The 18,557-nt window shown below is 56.3% G+C and overlaps 1 protein-coding gene across 6 annotated transcripts in view; it reads right to left on the minus strand.

Annotated features, from left to right (window-relative positions):
• Positions 1-490: 490 nt before the first annotated feature.
• Positions 491-18,557, minus strand: part of ARHGAP27 (Rho GTPase activating protein 27) — a 36,980-nt gene continuing 18,913 nt past the window's right edge. Inside the window, exons 1-18 of one of the 6 annotated variants that reach the window (XM_042256122.1) lie at positions 15,837-16,009; positions 10,780-11,184; positions 10,320-10,502; positions 10,027-10,107; positions 9,865-9,954; positions 9,656-9,739; positions 9,610-9,612; positions 9,442-9,509; positions 9,061-9,151; positions 8,455-8,559; positions 4,598-4,696; positions 3,510-3,612; positions 3,242-3,364; positions 3,070-3,168; positions 2,802-2,879; positions 2,565-2,699; positions 2,308-2,413; positions 491-2,203 (exon numbers count right to left, since the gene is read on the minus strand). In XM_042256122.1, coding sequence (XP_042112056.1) covers positions 2,026-2,203; positions 2,308-2,413; positions 2,565-2,699; positions 2,802-2,879; positions 3,070-3,168; positions 3,242-3,364; positions 3,510-3,612; positions 4,598-4,696; positions 8,455-8,559; positions 9,061-9,151; positions 9,442-9,509; positions 9,610-9,612; positions 9,656-9,739; positions 9,865-9,954; positions 10,027-10,107; positions 10,320-10,502; positions 10,780-11,184; positions 15,837-15,893 — 2,088 coding nt within the window. In that variant the 5' untranslated portion in view covers positions 15,894-16,009 and the 3' untranslated portion in view covers positions 491-2,025. Of the gene's footprint in view, positions 2,204-2,307; positions 2,414-2,564; positions 2,700-2,801; positions 2,880-3,069; positions 3,169-3,241; positions 3,365-3,509; positions 3,613-4,597; positions 4,697-8,454; positions 8,560-9,060; positions 9,152-9,441; positions 9,510-9,609; positions 9,613-9,655; positions 9,740-9,864; positions 9,955-10,026; positions 10,108-10,319; positions 10,503-10,779; positions 11,188-11,287; positions 11,369-15,836; positions 16,010-18,557 lie in introns of those variants that run through there. The other 5 variants (XM_042256120.1, XM_042256119.1, XM_042256121.1 and 2 more) reach the window with 5 other exon arrangements.

The raw sequence follows: 18,557 nt of genomic DNA on the forward strand, positions 1-18,557 counted from the left end.
CACTCGTGGTTGGAAGGCCCACGTGTGTCCCTCTCCTTGGGCCAGGATGCCCTGAGGGTGGGAAGATTAGGGGTGGGGCTGGGTTGAGAGCAGAGCCAAAGAAGTTAACGTTAGAACCTGGCTTTCCAGGTCATCGTAAAAGCATATTTGTCAGAGTGGGAGAATTACAACATCCCTGGCGGTCCAGTGGTTAAGAAAACACCTGCCAATGCAGGGACATGGGTTCGATCCCTGGTCTGGGAAGATGTCATAGGGCAACTAAGCCCGGGGCCCACAGCTACTGAGTCGGCATGCTGTAGAGCCTGTGCTCGGCCGCAAGAGCAGACACTGCAATGAGAAGCCTGTGCATCGCCACTAGAGAGTAGGCCCCAGTCTCCGCAACTACAGAAAGCCCGAGCACAGCAAGGAAGATCCACAACGGCTAAAATAAATAATTAAATAATAACAATGACAAAGTAGGAGAAATTTTTTAAAAAATTAAACAACAAAGTAGGAGAATAGAACACATTTTATCGGTTCAGCTTGATTTACAACTTTACAACATGTTGACGTATGGTATGAAGCCTTCATTTGTACTCTTGCCCCAGGCCTGCTGGCATCAGGGGTGGGCTTGGGTCGGTCCCACCCACCAGGCCAGAAGCTCCACCAGGGAGGCAGTGTGTGGTACCCCTGCCCCAGAGCACGGTGCCGGGCACAGAAAAGCAGATAATAAATATTGGCTGCGAGAAACAAGTGAGATAATCCAAGTAAGATGCTTGGCGTGGTACAAATGTCAATAAATATAGCTTCTGTTGTTTGAACGCATGAACGGGTGGGTGGGGGAAGGAGGCCGAGACCCATAAACTGAGGTGGTTTGTGTCTAAGAAGGGAAAGGGGGCCTGATGACGCCAGGGTCGGGTTCACACTTCCTTTCCTGAGGTCATGCCTGCCTTCCCCCTACCCTGCAGGTCTCTTTCCCAGTTCTTCACAGCAAGGTGGGCACCAGGGAGGTACACATAACAGCAAGGGCACTGAGAGGGGTTAAGATAACTCCTGCCAGTGCTATTATTCCTCCTCCAGAGAAGAACAGCTGCACAGACTCCCTCTCTGCCCTCAGGGACCTCCTCAGACAGAACCCACCAGCTTAGTTTCACTGCTTTACCCAAAAGGCCATGCTGTTGCAGGGAGCTGGGGAGCTGAAAGAACTGATGGCACCTTCACAGGAGGCTGTGCTCTGGTGTGACAGAAGGCCGAGCTGGGGAGTCCAATCACCCACCAGACCCAGAACAAGTCACTTGGCCTCTGTAAGCCTCAGTTTCCTCATCTGTCAAATGGGATTGTGAGTAGAAATGGTGTGTCAAGTGGCAGGTGCAGAGTACACACTTAGTGACCAGGAAGAACCCTTGCACAGAGCACAAAGTGGATCAAGGGAGTGCAGAGACCCAGAACTCCAACTGGGAAAGTGGATGAAAATGGTGCACAGGCAGCCAGTGGCTGGGCCTGGCAGGAGCTTCAGCCCAGAGGCCTGGGGAAAAGCAAGTTCAGCAGCCCACTGGATCAGTCCTGTTTCCGCAGCAGGGAAGCTGTCACTTGCTGCTTCATGATGCCACGCACAGGGCCGGGGACCCGCAGGGTTGCCGTGAAGGCCTCCACCAGGTGCAGGCCTGACGAAACGCCCTCGGCCACATCCCCGCCCGCATCAGCAGCTGTCCCAGAAAACTCGCCCCCACCCTGCATCCTCGCACGTGCCCAGTAGGTGGCGCTGTGGTAAAGAACAGACCCCAATTAACCTCCGAACAGGCCAACTCCGGGGGTGGGGTGTGGGGGTGGGGAACCCCCACAGTTTAAGAACTGCCCACCAGGGGTCACCATGCCCTCAGAACCGAGGGGCTGCAGAACTCGCAGCCGCCTACGGTCTGGAGCGAGGCGGAGGTCTCAGCCAGAGATTAACAGTCTAGCCGTGCGGCCTCCAGCTGCCCATGCAGGACCACTGTCGCCGCCCCCACTCCCAGGCCCAGCAGCTGGGGTGGGGCTGGGGGCTCGCAGTCAGTGCGGCAGGAAGATGTCCGAGCACTGCTGCAGGATGAGCTCCACCACCTGATTCTGGAACACCATGGTCATGGGCATGCTGGCTTCCTCCGTCTCGGGCCGCAGCAGCGTGGGCCCGAAGACTATGGCCACGTTCTGCACTGACATGCGGTTCCGTTCTCCGTGCTCGATCACCCTGCAGCGGGGTTGGAAGGTTGGAATCAATGCCCAGAGCTGGGGGGAGAGGGGTGGGGTCCCTTCGGGCCGCCTCCCCATTCCCGCGCAGCTCCCCGCACTCACCGGCACAGGTGCTGGAAGAGCACCCGCAGCGTGTCGTGATTAGGGACGGGCAGCGAGCGCACCAGGTCCCGCACACAGCGGAAACGCTTGGCCGGATCCTGTAGCTCTGAGCAAGGGTCGGGTCAGAGGGAGGAGAGGGGGGAAACAGACGGGGCTGACTTCGGTATTTGGCGGGGAGGCCTGGTCGCCGCAGGAGCGTGCGTGAGGCAGACCAGCCCCACCGTACCCTATCCGCCCCACCTCCCCCAGGCACTCACTGATTGCCGCGAGGAACTGGCGGAAGTGTGAGAAGGGGAAGAGGGGCTCGGGCAGCTCTCGAAAGAAGAGCTTCAGGGCGCCGGTGATAACATGAACGTCCTCCCAGTGCCCGTCTTCCAGATCCAGACGTTCATCTGCGGCGGGGGGTCGAGGGGGTAGGGGGGGAAGGAAGAAAAGGTCAGCTCGTTCCTTCAAGCGCCTGCAGGCCTGGGGCAGGGCCAGGGGGCGGGCCTCACCGTGGTCCACCTTATAGCGCAGCTTCTGGATGGTGGCCAGGTTCCCACTGATGCGGTACAGACCGTCGATGTCCAGCCCTGGAGCGGAGGGAGGCGCTGACCCCGGGTTCAGTGGCCTGGCGCTAAAGCCCTTGCTCTGATTCCTGCTCGGAAGCTCTCGTTCTTTCCCCCTCGACCCTGCGCCCCACCCCCTCCCTGGAGGTCTCCGTCTGGGGTTCTGGAAGGAGGCCTTCAGGCTCGGGAATGCCCGGCCGGTGCGGTTACATACCCCGGGCCTCAACGGCGCGGATGCTCTGCTGCACGAAGCGCGGCACTGAGCTCTTCTCGCGCTCACACAGCTCGGCCAGCGGACAGCCGAACACCTGGTCTGGGGGAGAGGCTCGTCAGCGCCGCCTGGCCCCTGGGCCACTGGCGCCCCGCTCTCCGGGTCCCTCGGGTACCTTTGATGTAGCCCTTCTCCCGCAGCGACTGCAGCGTGGGCCGCCTCAGCAGGAACTTGAGGAGCTTCTGCCGGACCTTGCTGATGTCACCCTCCAGACCTCCGGGCCCGGGGGTGGGCGGTGCTGCCCAACGCCAATGGGAACGCGAGGGCTGGGTCAGTCGTTGGCACCACAGTTGGTGGGCCCGGCGGCCCCTGCCCGGTGGTCACCGCTCCCCTAAGGGTGTCTGCCATCCGCCTCCACCCGCCTCACCCCCACCCAAGCACACCTGCACCAGGCCGTGGCTCGTCCTCCCGCCAGCTTCCTAGGCGCTCACTGGACCCAAAGTTCACGCTGTTCTCACTTTCCTCCTCGGGAGGCAGGTCTGCGGACTAGAATCACGCAGTCTCAGAGAGGCAGAGCTTGGGGCCAACTGGGGGGGGGGGCGGGGCGGAGGGATCCTTCTGGGATAGGGTGAGGGACTGAAATGCCCTCCCAGCAGGCCTGGACTGAAGACCCCCAGGCAGAGAATTCTCTGTTCCCTTATCCAGGTCAACTCAGCTTTTCTTCCATCAGGGAACCCATGCACCACCACCCCCCCACCCCCGTTAGCTGCATGGAGCCCTCCAGGTGTTGGAGTCAGGCATCCTGTTCTCCCCCACGTTTTCTCATCCTGACTACTCCTACCACTTCCTGGTTCCTGGTCCCCTTCACCATCATTTTCCTTAGCTCTTCTGTACACACTCCACTGGGTCAGCATTTCGCAATACGTGGCTCCCAGTTAAATTTCTCAGTGTGAGCTGGGACCAGAGCACTGCCAACCACTTCACCAGCATCACCTTTCTGGATCTGGATTCCTACCATTATTAATATAACCAAGCAGGGCATCCAGTGTTGCCTATTTCCTTAATAGGGAATAAGGATCAAAAAGCCCCAGGCTGTTTCCAGGTGAAGAGCTGTCAGAGTGGGCCTGCCCCATCTCTACTTATGCAATTGATATACTGAACTTAAAAAAATAGTAGACCCATCAGTTCAGTCCTTTTAAATGATGTCTTCTGGTTTCAGCCTTTCTCTCCAGCCTGAGGTTGTTTACCAGAGTATTTACTTTTCTCCTGTCTCAGTGTGGAATGGGTCACTACTCTAGGATACCTGGACAGGCATCTCGTAGGGCCAACCCCAGGGGCTGGATTCACTTACTTAAGAAAGGCTGTTTCTTCAGCAGCCCATCTGTGTCTGCAGAGAGGACTACTTACCCACCAGTGTCATGGAGCTCCCAGTACCCAAGTGGAGGGCCCCACCCACAGTGGATACAGCTGCCCTGCATAATGGCTGGCCACCCCCTCCCCACCAGCCCTGGCAGCCCCCAGCTCTGCCTACCATCTCCTGGATGCCCTGGACGATGGCACTGTGCCAGGTGCTGATGATGGCCTCCGAGTCGTGCTGGATCAGGTATTCTGAGCCATCTCGGCTCCGAAGCTGGTGGGACACAAGTCACTCAGTCATCTCTGGTTTCCTGGGTCTGCCCCAGGGCTAAGCCCCAAGGGGGATACAGGGGTAGAGGTGATCTATTCCTGTCTCCAGGAACCCAAAGACTAATAGAGCCAGGTCCTCTCCCCAAGCCAAGGTATTCCACCTCCTTAAAGAAGTAGGTAACAGCATCTCTGTGTTACAGATGGGCAGACTGAGGCTCAGTGAGTTTAAGCAACTTCCTTGTGGACACACATAGTGACTGATGGAGCGAGGATCTGAGTGCAGCAGAACTGCATGGCTTAGCCATCTGGTGTGCCTTCCCTTCCCTTCCTGCCTCCCCATGGGAGGCCTACCCAGAGCAACAGCCAGCAAAAAATCAATGAAAGGAATTCCGTGTGGGAGGCCCTGAAGCCACTACTCTATACTATTGAGTTGCAAGCAGATATTAACCACCTGGGTTCTTTATCAGTTGACTGCTGTTTCTGTAACGAAGTCTACAAAGAACAAGGCTAACTTGGATGGATCTCTCCTCGGCCTCTGGCTCTGAGAACCAAGCCTTCAAGGTGGATGGGAATGGTTGGTTGCTGCAGCTGATACCAGCCCTGCCTTTGGGTCCTGTGAGAGAATAAGAGTCAGCAAAAACTGTCTGGGGGTCTTCCCTGGTGGTCCAGTTAAGAATCTGCCTTGCAATGCAGCAGACGCTGATTGGATCCCTGGTCTGGGTACGAAGATCCCCCATGCAGCAGAGCAACTAAGCCCATGCACCCCAAGTAGAGAGTCCATGCTCCGCAATGAAAGATCCATATAACACAACGAAGAACCTGTGTGCTGTAACTACGACTCAACACAGCTGAATAAATAAATAAACAGATAAAGCTGTCTCAGACAGGTTATAGCTTCCAGACTCAGCGCAGTGCTTTGGCTGTCTAATTATTTACCTTGGACTTGAATGAAATTTAAAATGCTTTCAAAGGCAAAACAAAACAAACCTGCATGTTCTACTCCATCCTCGTCTCTGCAAAGACCAGAGAACCTTCAGTGGGCAGAGAGCACAACCTCATTCTAATCTAAACGGACAGGGGCCCTATCTGTTATTCCAGAGAACGAATGGCCTAACAATGCTTCTAAAACAATTGCCATTCTTTTCAGCAGCTGTCTCAAAAGTGGTAATCAGGTCACATTCGAGTTTCATATGGAAGGCAAATCTGTCTAGTTACATATCAATATATGTACAAGACATCCATTCTGTTGAATGCACAGGCAGCTATTGTCAAGCCAGCTATTGTCAGGGGCCAGTAGGACAACTAGGAAGACCAGCCATCCTCGATGATACAGTATTTAGGGCGGTCTCCTGAAAAAGAGCTTCCCAGGAGGCACTAGTGGTAAAGAACCTGCCTGTTAATGCAGGTGAGATGAAAGAGTTCTATATCTGGGTGGGGAAGATCCCGTGGAGGAAGGCACAGGAACCCAGCCCAGTATTCTTGCCTGAAGAATCCCATGGACAGAGAAGCCTGATAGGCTACAGTCCATAGAGTCAAAAAGAGTTGGACACAACTGAAGTGACTTAGCATGCATGCATGCTTGAGAAAAATCCGAAGTTGCCTACAGGTGGCAGGCTTCCCTGATAGCTCAGTTGGTAAAGAATCTGTCTGCAATGCAGGAGGCCCCGGTTCAGTTCCTGGATTGGGAAGATCCCCTGGAGAAGGGTTAGGCTACCCACTCCAGTATTCTTGGGCTTCCCTTTCGGCTCAGCTGGTAAAGAATCTACCTGCAATAAGGGAGACTTGGGTTCGATCCCTGGGTTGGGAAGATCCCCTGGAGAAGGGAAAGGCTACCCACTCCAGTATTCTGGCCTAGAGAATTCCATGGACTGTATACCCATGGAGTCACAAAGAGTCAGACACGACTGAATGACTTTCTCTTTCACTTTCTTTCCACCCCTGAGTGGAGGAAAGATGACTGCCAGCCAGTGGGAAGCGGGGGACTCCAGGATTTCCATTCCAGACTGTCAGCCTTCCTGTCAGCTTGAGGCGCTTCCAAGAACACCATCTGCCTTCTGGTCTTTGCCAGAAAAGACAACTCAGAAGCGTCTACTCTGAAACTTTCATCAAAAACCCAGTCAGAGAGGTGACATTCAGAAAGCACTGTTTGAAGACTTTCCCCCCAGTTCAAATATGATGTCCCACCTCAACCTGATGTTCACAACAGACATAGCTAGTCGATCACAGAGCTCTACTCGGTGGAGTCTGGGGAAGGCTCCAGACCTACTGATCAGAGCTCAGGAGATACAACTGGTTTCCAGCTCTGCTCTGTGGATTGGTGTTGTTTAGTTCCTAAGTCATGTCACACCCCATGGACTATAGTCTGCCAGGTTCTCTGTCCATGGAATTCTCCAGGCAAGAATACTGGAGTGGGTAGCCATGCCCTCCTCCAGGGGATCTTCCTGACTCAGGGATAGAACCCATGCTTCCTTCATTGGCAGGCAGATTCTTTGCCACTGAGCCATCAGGGAAGCCCCTGCTCTGTGGATACTCTGCTTCTGAAACTGAGTGAAACCGGGTGAATCATCATTAAACGACACACTCAAGCTCCTTGCAGAACTGCTTTTTCTGAGCTGAAATGGAAGGTCATGCATTTTTTGGCTTTCAGCAAATGTTACCTGAAGCAACCCCAAGAGTCCCTTACTAAACTAGAATAGAGCTGCACACTAAAAATTTCTTCTAGAGCCAAGGGTTAGGAAAAAGCTTTGATTTCCCTCAAAATCTAGAATGGTTTCCCCCTCACTCCCCTGACCCAGTGAGAGTCATGCTTCACTTTGGCTGCCAGGAGACCAGGAGCTGACTTTTTTTCAGCAACAATAACCTTAGTATTTGTATATCCCCTGTTTCCTAATCCCACTCCACACTGCCCTCTTCCTCTAACTTGTTTTTCCTGCTCCTGGCTTTTCAGTAGCTTTTACCACCTCACCTATATGCATTTTCATTGTGAGCTGCCTCAAAACACTTGGAGATTGAGGTGAGGGTGCTTGCCTGTTTAATTTCTCAGTCATGTTTGACTCTTTGCGACCCCATGGACTGTAGCCCACCAGGCTCCTCTGTCCCTGGAATTTTCCAGGCAAGAATGCTGGCTGGAGTGGGTTGCCACTCCCTGTTCTAGGGGATCTTCCCAATCCAGGGATCGACTCCGCATTTCTTACGTCTCCTGCGTTGGCAGGCAGATTCTTTACCACTGTGCCGCCTGGAGAAGCCCAGGTGAGGACAAGAGTAGTTTAAAAACAAGACAACACATGGACAGTGAAGGGTGTGGCCTAGGGCCCCATCTGGCCTCTCTTCCTGTGGGGGAGCCTGAGAAATGTGTCCACTGCCCTGCCCTGGTCTATTCACTTCCATTTGGAAGCTGGGTTCTAACCAGCCAGAGGAGGTGTCCCAGCCTATCAGTCTGAGTAGGGGGGACCCAGCATCTCCTGTCTGTCTCAGGCCAAAGCAGTGGGATGAGGACTGCCCTTCCAGACATGAGTGTTATTCCCCAGGGACCTCTACTTGGGGACAAAGGGCTCCAGGGAGCTCTGCTCCTGGAGAGGCAGCTGCAGAAGCCTGATGCCAGGAAATACTGTGGACAGATCCCCAAGGTGGGGACAGCTTTGGTTTTGAGCCCCGAGAATTCCAGCCTTAGCTCTGCCAGGGTCCCCCTGCTCAGGGCTTGCTTAGTCAGGGCCCCAAGCCATCAGTAGGCTGCTCCTCCTTCTCCTTACCCCCACCACTCACCTCCAGCACATTCTTCTTGCTGGATTTGTCTTTGGGGGCCCAGGTGAGAGAGGCCCCCTTCAGGTCCACCGTGAACTCAGGGATGGAGAGCTTGGAAGGCTGCCTCTGCGGAGAAGGGGAAAAGGGTTGGGTTTCAGGACACCCGCAGCTCAGCTCTGGCCTGTCACAGTATCCTGGCTCCAATCCACCAGGCTCCCTTGGCTCTAGGCACAATGAGGGTCATGGCCCTGGAGGCAAGAGACCCAAGAGTTCCTAGAACCATGGAGCCCGGGGGCCGGCTGGTTGTTTGCTATCTGCCCACTCAGGAAAGGAAAGGAAAGGAAAAAGGAGTGCAGTCCCATCTCTGCGAGCAGGTGCATCTGGTTTCCAGTCTCCTTGCCCACCAGGCTGGAGCTGTCCATCCTCAAGGACTGGTTCCCACACCCGACGTGACTGGATGTGCTTGTCCTGGGGTGATCTGCTCTCATCGCCCCTGCCAAGGCCCAGCTCCCTGGACCCTCACATTCCACAGTCTCAGACCTAGCCTTCAGCAAACCTGATTAAGCAAAGCCCCTCAGGAGTCAGGAGCAGATGGGGTGGCCCCTGCTCTGGAGGTCTGGGGCTTACCAAGCCACCAGCAGCTGAGTTTTTCGAGTCTTTGAAGAAAGTCAGGATTCCACCCTCCAGCACTGTCCAGGAGGCACTCCAATGCTTCTTCCTGGGTAGGGGCAGTGGTGGCAGGGCTTGGGTTGGTCCTGGGTTGAGGCGCCCCCTTCCACCCTCAGGATCAGGGCACAGAGTTTAAGAACTTGGGGCACCCAGTCATGAGAGGTGGACTCCCAGGGCTAACACCTGGCAGTCAAAGGGCTTTGGGCAAGTCATCTCTCTGTGCCTCAGGGTCCTCGCAGGACCTCATAAAGGGTTAATAAGAGCTTGGCATATAGGAGGTGCTCAGTGAACATCATCATTAAGGCCCACCCTGGGGTCTGGAGGGAGCTGAGCTCTCACCGGAGCCGCTTTCCTTTGTCCACTATCTTGGTGCGATGGAGCACGCCTGCCTTGTCCAGGGTCTTGATCTTAGAGAAAGAGGGCGATGGAGGAGGTAGTTAAGGGGAGAAGCCACTCTCCCTCTCAGCCAGCAGCTCCCCACAGGTTGGGCCTGAGTCTCCACTGAACCCTCTCTGCTGGCACCTGGCCGGTGTTGGGGGGTGCCTGCTCCCACAGAAGCCGCAGCAGCAGGAGAGACATCCTTCCAGCCCCCAGCCTTGTCCAGCTCTGAGTCTGGGACAACCCAGAACCCAGGTTCCTTTAGCCCAGGGTAGTGCTTGGGCCTATGGTGGAGATGTGCCTCCAGACCTAATTGCAGAACCTCCAGAAACACCACAATTTTTCTGTGGGGTCCTGCCAGGTCCTACATGCCCCCTCCCTTACCTTCTCCTCTGGGGGGGTGGCCTGGGCTGGGGTCTCACTGTTCTGGTTGGATTTGTGGCTGTTTCGAGGGGCAGGGAGAGGGACTGGGACCTGGGGAGAAAGAAACTGTCATATTGAGCCCCCACCTCTCTCCCAGGCACTCTCCTTTCCCCAGTTGGTTACCTCGGGCAGGGCCCACTGAACGGAGGTGTCATCTGGATTGTAGAAGTAAGGCTTCCCATGTTGGTTCTCCAGCCTTACCCACTGTGGGGAGAGGGATGGTCAGGCCGCTTAGTTCACAGGATAGGGGAACAAAAGTTTCTCTCCAGAGCCCAACACCGCCCCAAGGAGTTTAAAGGGGCGGCTGTGGGAGATACAGTCTTGGACTGGCATGGAGCCCGTGAGGGAACTTCACTATCGAGTGGTAAGGGAAGCGACCCCGCGACTGTCTGCGCCCATCTGTCCGCTGCCCCTACCTGTTCTTCGGTGATGTTGTTGGTGTACACCGTCTGCCCATCTGGGCTCACATGGCAAGACCAGCCTGGGGGCGTGGCAAAGGGAGAGGCGGGGCCGGGCTCACTGAAGGAGCCCACGGGGGAATAGTCTTCCTCTGGGTAACTGGTCAGCAAATCAGGGTAGTCCGTCTCAGGGGTCGGGGGCTGCAGGGAGCAGAAGAGCCAGAAATTCTCAGAGCCAGGAGAATTTCTGGCGTCCCGCCCTTTAGGCCCAGGCCACGCCCCCTACCATAGTTCCCCCCCAGCTGAGGGGGGCGGGGTCAAAGGCCCTCAGTGATAGCTCCACCCACCCACGACCAAGGCCCCTCCCTCTCAGTCCCCGGGGCTGTGCAGAGCTGGAGGCGGGGTCAGAGGCCCTGAAAGTCAGCCCCGCCCATCCGGACAAGGTCCCGCCCCCTTCGAGCGAGGCCCCGCCCCTCACCCTCTGGTTGCTGGGGCTCAGGCTCTGCTGCATCTCCTGCTCGTCCTCCGGCTGGTCCTCGAACTCGTCCTCCCAAGCCGTCTCTCCCGTCAGCGGGTTGTAGAAGAACACCCTGCGGCTCTCCTCATCCCAGTACTGGCCCCACTCGGTCTCGAGGCTCTCGTGGCTGCCCACCGAGGCCGGGGACGTGGCCGGGCTGGCGGCGCCCTCAGCAGCCTCGAAGGGCGACTCCCAGGTGGTCACGCCGGTGTCCGGGTTGTAGTAGTAGGGGCGCCCGGTGCCCGCGTCCGTGTGTGTCTCCCACACCGACTCTCCCACACCGCGAGGGGCCGCGGAAGCGCGGGGCGATGTGGCCGGAGGCTGCCTCTCTACGTTCGCGTACACGGGCTCCGGGGGCTCGTCCACCTGCTCGAGGAGGAAAGAGACGTGACCTTCGGGCCTGCTCAGCGGTCACACTGTCCCCACTCGCACACTCGCCACTTGGGCGACTTTCAGCAAGTCTCAGCACCTCTCGGCCTCGGTTCCCCCAACTGCAAAATGTATGCCTTGCCCTCGCTCCGGAAATCGGAAATCGTAGTGAAGAGAGAATGAGGACTTGTTCTGGAAAGTGCTTTATAAAATATGAAGTGCCCCAGAAGCGTGGGGCAGCTACATTAATTATTAACAATAGTAAAATACTAACAGGTAAATTCTCCCAGCTGCACACTCACAGGTGTGAGTCAGACTGCGTAGGAACAGAGAAATGGCCTCAGGACACTTGAGGGCGGGGCCCTGCTGCCTTCTACAACCTCCACCAAGAACATCCAGCCCTCCCTCCTCCTTCTCCAAAAGAGCTCCGGAACTGGAACCCACACTGCCTCTGGTTTTGGATTTGGAGCTGGCACTTCCCCAGTACAGGAATTGCAGACCTCAGAATCCATTCCAGGCAAGAGAAAGAGAAGAAGGAAGGGCAAAAACAAACAAACAAAAAAAGGTATGCCTCTCTCCCCACCCCACCAAAGCAAAGTGAAGTGGGAGAGAGAAGCGGAGTCAAGAGCCAGATCCACCCACTCTGGCTAGGCAACCCCCCCCCCCCCCCCCCCCCCCCCCCCGGCCCCGCCCCGGCAACCCTTACCCTCTGGAGGGTCCAGTTAACACAGAATATAAACCTGGTCAGGCTTGACAGCCGCAGGGCTCCCTGCTGCCTGCTGGGCAAAGTCTAAGCCCTTACCAGGGCACCAGAGGCCCTTCATCACCAGCCTGTCTCCCCCCCTATATTGCCTGCCACTCCTGGCCCTTACCTTGAACTTTAAGCTCCAGCAGCACCCAGTTGCTAGAGGCCCCCACCCTCTCTGCTGTGTCTGCTACAGACCTCAGCTCATTCACACTCTGAACCTCTCCTTACCCGCTTTCTCACCTGGCTGACTCCTATTCCTCCTTTAGGACTCAGCTCAGGTGTCAGGTTTAAGACCTTTCCTGAGATTTCTCCTGTGTGACCACCACACCCAGCCTGCTGCTAAGTCACTTCAGTCGTGTCCGACTCTGTGCGACCCCATAGACGGCAGCCCACCAGGCTCCCCCGTCCCTGGGATTCTCCAGGCAAGAACACTGGAGTGGGTTTCCATTTCCTTCTCCAATGCATGAAAGTGAAAAAGTGAAAGTGAAGTCTCTCAGTTGTATCTGACTCTTAGGCACCCCATGGATTGCAGCCTACAGGGCTCCTCCGTCCATAGGATTTTCCAGGAAAGAATACTGGAGTGGGGTGCCATTGCCTTCTCCCAGCCTAGTACCCATTAGAGAGAAAAATAATGACACTATCAAACTCCAGACAGCAGAATAGCATGAGATTAATACTGTGTTCTAAGAATGCATAATGTTACAAGGGAAAAGCAGATTTCAAAATGGTAAACTCGGGGACTTCCCTGATGGTCTAGTGATTAAGAATCCACCTTCTCACGCAGGGAACAAAGATTTGAACCCTGTTCAGGGAACTAGGAACCCCCATGCCAAGGGGCAACTAAGCCCATGTGCCACAACTACTGTGCTCATGAGCTTTAAAGCCCATGAGCCCCAACTAGAGAAACCTGTGCACCCACATGCCATAATGGAGATTCTGTGTCCCTGCTGCAACTAAGACCCGATGCAGCCAAATTAAAAAAATTTTTTTTTATAGTAAACTTGGCACAATTTCCATTTTGCATTTTTAAAGTAACTCTCCAAATTGTTAACAGAGGTTATCTCTGAGTTGTGTAATTATAGGAATTGGGTTTGGTTTTGTTTCAGTTTTTTCTTTTTTGCAGCAACAATTTTTTTTTTTTTGACAATAAGTCTCTTTAAAAAAACAAATCATAGAAGTTCCTCCATTTCTGTAACACCTTCATTCAGCTATAAACTACTCAAGAGGGGAAGTGCGTCCTGGTCAATGCAACCTCTCATTGGGCCTGCAAAAGCATCCATTTGGCCAGCAAAGATCTGCCTGCTGTGTGCCGGGCGCATGTCTGGGCACTGGGAATGCAGCCAAGGACAATCAGACACAAATTTGCCCTGGTGGGGCTGCTACACTAATGCACACGCGTGTAAATGGTGTGTGGGGTGGGGAGGGAACCCAGCAGAGTGATAAGGAAATGCACTGCACCTCGGTGATGACTGCTGCTGACAAGAAAGCAAAAATAGAAGGGGGTGTTACCAGTTTAGATAGTGTGACGGGTCCCAGGCCTGGAGGTGGCAAGAAGACTTGAGCATTCCTCCCAGTCCACTCTGCTCCCTCACCCCACAAACTCCTGTCTGGCTGAAATGGGACCTTCCACACCACTTCTTTTTCCTCTGTCCACAACAGATCTCCTGTGGCATCCTGTATTCCAACCACACCAGCCTGCTGACCCTCCCCCAGACACAAAAGGCATCTTCTTAATCAGTGTTCCCCGCCCACCCCTGACCTGTGCCTTTGCTCCAGAAGTTCCCACACTCTGGAACTACCCCCCACCCCATCTCCATTCCCTGTCTGTCCAAGTCCTGATCCTCTGCTGTGCTCAGCTCACAAGTCTCACCTGGGGGAAGTGTGTTCCCTCCGGTGAGAAGTCTAACCAGCTGGCACTCTGCTTAGTCCTGTTGGGCCCAATGGCGTTCTGCCTTGGTGGTCCGTTCATTGTCCACCCATCTGTCCACCTTCTCTGCCCCCTCAAAGGCAGGAGATTCTTGACATCCACACCCAAGATGATGTAACTGACCACAGTTGAGCACCCAGCGGATGGTCCAATGCCCCGAGGCACACAGCCAATCCACCAGAAACACTCACTGCTTGAGTGAAAGTGATAGTGTTAGTTGCTCTTTGTGATCCCCTGGACTGTAGCCCACCTGGCTCCTCTGTCTATGTGATTCCTCAGGCAAGCATACTGGAGTGGGTTGCCATTCCCTTCTCCAGGGGATCTTCCCGACCCAAGGATTGAACCTAGGTCTCCTGTATTACAGGCAGATTCTTTACAGTCTAAGCCACCAGGGAATGCAAGTCAATTCCATGCCAAACTTGGCAACAAACAAAACCAAGCATACCTAGAACTTATGTGCCGAAACTAGAGTCTGTGAGCTGCGATGAAAGATCCCGCATGCTGCAACTAAGACCTGACACAGCTAAATAAATATTAAAAAAGGAAAAGAAAAGAAACCCAAACACACCTGACACTATAGGAGAGACTGGGGTTAGCTCTGAGCAAGAACTTCCTGAAAATGAGCATTCAGGCAGGAAACCAGGAAAATCCTTGGGAGGACAGGATGGAGGCAGTAGGTGGAGGCAGGTGGATAATCAGAGATACCTCCTACCCACCCCAGCTGGACCCACTGAGGCAATGACCTTGCTCGTCCCTGGGACAGGAGCTGGAAGGGAACCAATGAAGGAGACAGGCTCTTGGACATGGGGATTTCCACTTGGCCAGGCTGCTGGCCTTGGCTGAGTCCACGGGGAGTCCCAGGCTGGTTGGGCTGATGGGAATCCTGTACAAGGAACATCCCCAGCTGGTACATAGGAGATTTGGGAGGTAGAAAGTTAGCCCTGCCCACCCCCCCCCCCCGCCCCCTCCCATGTGACAGGGCTGTCAGCAGGAAGAGAAGACACAGAATTACACCGTGGGGCTCCAGACTGCAATCAGAGGCCAAACAGGGGCTGGGCAATGCCCCTTAGAGGGAAGCGCAATCTAAGGATTGGCCCAGAGACACAGGCTGCCTGGGCAGGTTGTGAGGGGCCTTCTTGTGAGGTAGGTGAGTGGAGTCCAACCCCTGCTAGGGTTGCTGCAGCCCTGCAGAAAGAGCTGGACTGAAGTAGCCCTGAGGCCCCTTCAAACTCGAGAACTCTCTGTACAGCCCCCACAGTGCTACTAATAAAACAGAGGTGGCTTCCTCTCCTGGCACAGCCTCTGCCAGGTGCAGACTGGCTCTTGAAAGCCAGGCGGAACCAAGCTCTCCAGGCCCTCAGGCCTTCCAGGGGGGAGCTCGGACAGATTGGAGTGGGGCTGCCTCCCTGCCCCCAGCTCCTGGAGGCCCAGGACAGATGCAGACACAGCCCATCCACAGGGCCTGTCTGGGGCACCAGGGGCTCTGGGGGCCCATACCCCAGGCAGGTGAGAGACACTGGGGACGCTGAATGGGAAAGAAGAAGTGGTCTCCCACCTCAGAACCGAGAACAGAGCCAAAAGGGGCCCAGCTGTCACCACATCCAGCTACCCAGTTCCCCCAGCCCTCCAGCCGCTCTCATCACCAGTCTCCTCCCTTTGCCCACAAGCAGGTGACAGGCTTGCCCCTTTCTCCACACCACCCCCCCCGACCCCGTCTACCATCCCCAAGCGGATCACTGCCTCTCAGCATCCCTTTGCCACCCCCGGAGAGACAGGTGGGGCCTCGGAGAAGGAAAGAGTTTAGAAAGAAGGGAGGAGTCCCAACCTCCGTGAAGCTCCCAGCTCCTGACTCTGCTCCCTGAACTCCTAACGGAGCCAGAGGATGGAGGCCTGACTGGCAGCCCCTGGACCCCACAGGCCCCTCTGCCATCCCCATCAAAGGCTGAGCTCACTCCCAGTGCCAGGGTCCCTTACCTGTCCCCGCAGGTCCCGACTCTGCCTCTTGGTCAGTTTGGTGGTGATGTCCACCATCCTGTCCCCTCTGAGCTGCTGGGATGCAGCCCTGGGAAGGCTTTGGGGGTGGAGTTAAGGGGCACAACCCCAGGACTGGCACGGGGCAACAGGGAAACAAGAAGTTGCCTTGAGATGGCGGGAGGCTGAGCCTCCAGCCCATTTCCTGTCAGGGCTGCGGAAGTGCTGCCTGAGACGGAGGCTGCCTGAGACAGGGTGGGGGTGCCTCCGGTTGGGGGTATTTTTATGTCCAGGGAAACCGCGGACCACCCCACTCAGTGCTCTGATTACCAGTGAGTTCTGAATCCCAGGCCCAGACATAGCCATGGGGCAGGCTTCACGGAGGATGGCATTAGGCCCATGGGTGGGGGAAGGGTGGGCTGCACAGATGGGGGCTGCCAGAGGGGGCAGCCGGAGCCTGAGCTGCCGGAGACTGGACAATGAGTGGCCATCGACTCCCCTAAGGCCCAGGGAGGATGTGATGGAAAAGAGGAAGCTTGTATGTGAAGAGGCAGGGGGGGAGTATCTCAAAGAGGAAGGGGTTTGGGCAGATATGGTCTCAGAGGGAGCTGGGTCCAGATCCCTCCAGCCACGTGGAAGGCTGGAGGGGTTCTGACCGCACCGCCATCTACCCGCCTGACCGCCTGGGTCTGCCTCCTGCAACCTTGGTCACCAGACGCCTGTGTGCACCCCTGCCGGCGTGCCCACACACATGCACAAGTATGCCCAGGCCCCTGCCCCACTCTCCATGGACCAGAGAGAGGGGGCATGGACTAGTCTCCCATCCTACCCTGAGAGCTTCCTTCTAGCCTCTTGTCTCTTCACTCCTCAGCAGGTGGGTGCTCACAGAGGACAGACACAGCCTGTCCTGGGTGAGAAACTGCGATCTGTCCTCCAAGCCCTTGGGTCCATCTTGTCTTCACAACCCCCTCAGAGGTGCTTCCTCCTCAGCCCCATGCGCCCGCCACTGCGCTCTGGCAGTGGCTAAACAGGAAGCTCTGACCTTTACCCTTCCACCAGGATCCCAGGGCCCTCATCTCACATATCAGTCATCCTCTAGCTCCAAGCCCTGACTCTCCTTCCTCCCCGGCCCACATCCCGGGGGCTCTCCTCCCCTGCATCCACTGTGGGCTCAGCATGGGGACACCCAAGTAGAGCCAGGCCTGGCATCGATTCGGGGTGTGGGACACTTGGGAAGCCCCATCCAGAGCAAGTCTGGGGCCTGTGCCCTACTCTGCCCTCAGAGTTCCAGTACCGCCTCTCTACCATCCCCTGTGCCCCAATCTAGAAGCCAGTGGCCCAGAGACACACTAATCCCCCCGAGAGACCTGGAGTCCTCACCCTTGTTACACATATGACACGTCACTTTGTCTCCACCTGGAGGGCCAGGACACACACACACACACACACACACACACACACAGCCACCTAGAGAGGTGCAGCCAAGCCGGAAGACAGAAGGGAAGAGCCACTGTAAATTCCAGGGCAGCTGAGCCACTAGGGAGGAGCTGGGTGGGGAAGGCAGAGAGGAGGACTGGCGTGGGAACCCAGGCACTGCCCTGCAGGTGCAACGGGGGAGCAGCGTCTGCTTGCGGCAGGAACCAGGAGCGACAGGGTCTCCCCGAGGCAGAGGCCAGGCGTGACAGTGGCGGGAGGGGACTGGGACCACAGGAAAGGCAGCCAGCACCCCGCCCGCGTTCCCTCCTCGTAAGAGGCCTGGCTCCCACACCTGAGCTCCCCGCCTGGGCTCTGGCCCCACCCTTCAGGGATGGAGCCAGCCCCACACAGATCCGGCCAGTCTGGGTTACCGAGGAGGCTGCCCCTCCCCCAGTGAGAGGAGGTGGTGACAACGGCGGCGGCGGCGGCTCCCCGCGGGGTCCTCCTCGGTCACCACACCCGAGGCACATGCTGGGGGAGGAACAGAAGAAGCCAGCAGCACCTCACCCATCTTCCCCAAACCCTCACTGAAGTGTCGGAGCAGGTGCAACCAGAAAATCCCTTCCGCTCTCTGGAGCCAGAGGCAAGGGAAATGCCTGCAGACCAGTGACTTGGCCCAAGGACTGGCTAGAGGGGCTGGATGGAGGAGGGTGGGCAGGTCCTCCTTGGCTGACTCTGGGCCTGAGAGCCTGCTTTCTGCCATCCAGCTGGGGTGGGGCGGGGGTGGGGGGGTGGGGCGAGGGTTGGGGGGGTGGGGGTGTTGGAGGTGGGGTGGAAATGAATGGTGATCTTTGCCCCCAGGGACTTAGCCGAGTACAGAACTGCCCCAGGTCTGGCGTCTGCCCCTCCTCTGAGCACGCCTTCTCCAGGACAGAGTCCAGGTCTCACTCCGTACCCACCCCTAACCCAGAGCCATGCTGTCACCAACGTGCTGTGGGGAGGCTGGGGGTCAGCCAGCAGGGGTTCTCAAACCTTAGACTACAGGTAGCCATGCCTGGCCCCGCCCCCCGGAGGCATCTAGTGTGATGAGATTCCAATGGTAAATGACCTGGGGTGAGGTTCTTCTCCTGGAATTGGGGCAGAAGCTCCTTTCAATTAAAAGGAAATAAGAATAGAGCTGGAGTCCAGAAACCTGGTGTCTTGTGTAGACTCCGCCTCGGTTTCTTTCTGGGAGACCTGTGGGATCTCTGGGCCTCAGTCTCTTTATTCAACAGTTGCCATTCTCTCCTCTCTCATACGGTTGGTTGG

The sequence above is a fragment of the Ovis aries genome, chromosome 11, assembly GCF_016772045.2.
Source record: "Ovis aries strain OAR_USU_Benz2616 breed Rambouillet chromosome 11, ARS-UI_Ramb_v3.0, whole genome shotgun sequence".
NCBI classification, from domain to species: Eukaryota; Metazoa; Chordata; class Mammalia; order Artiodactyla; family Bovidae; genus Ovis; species Ovis aries.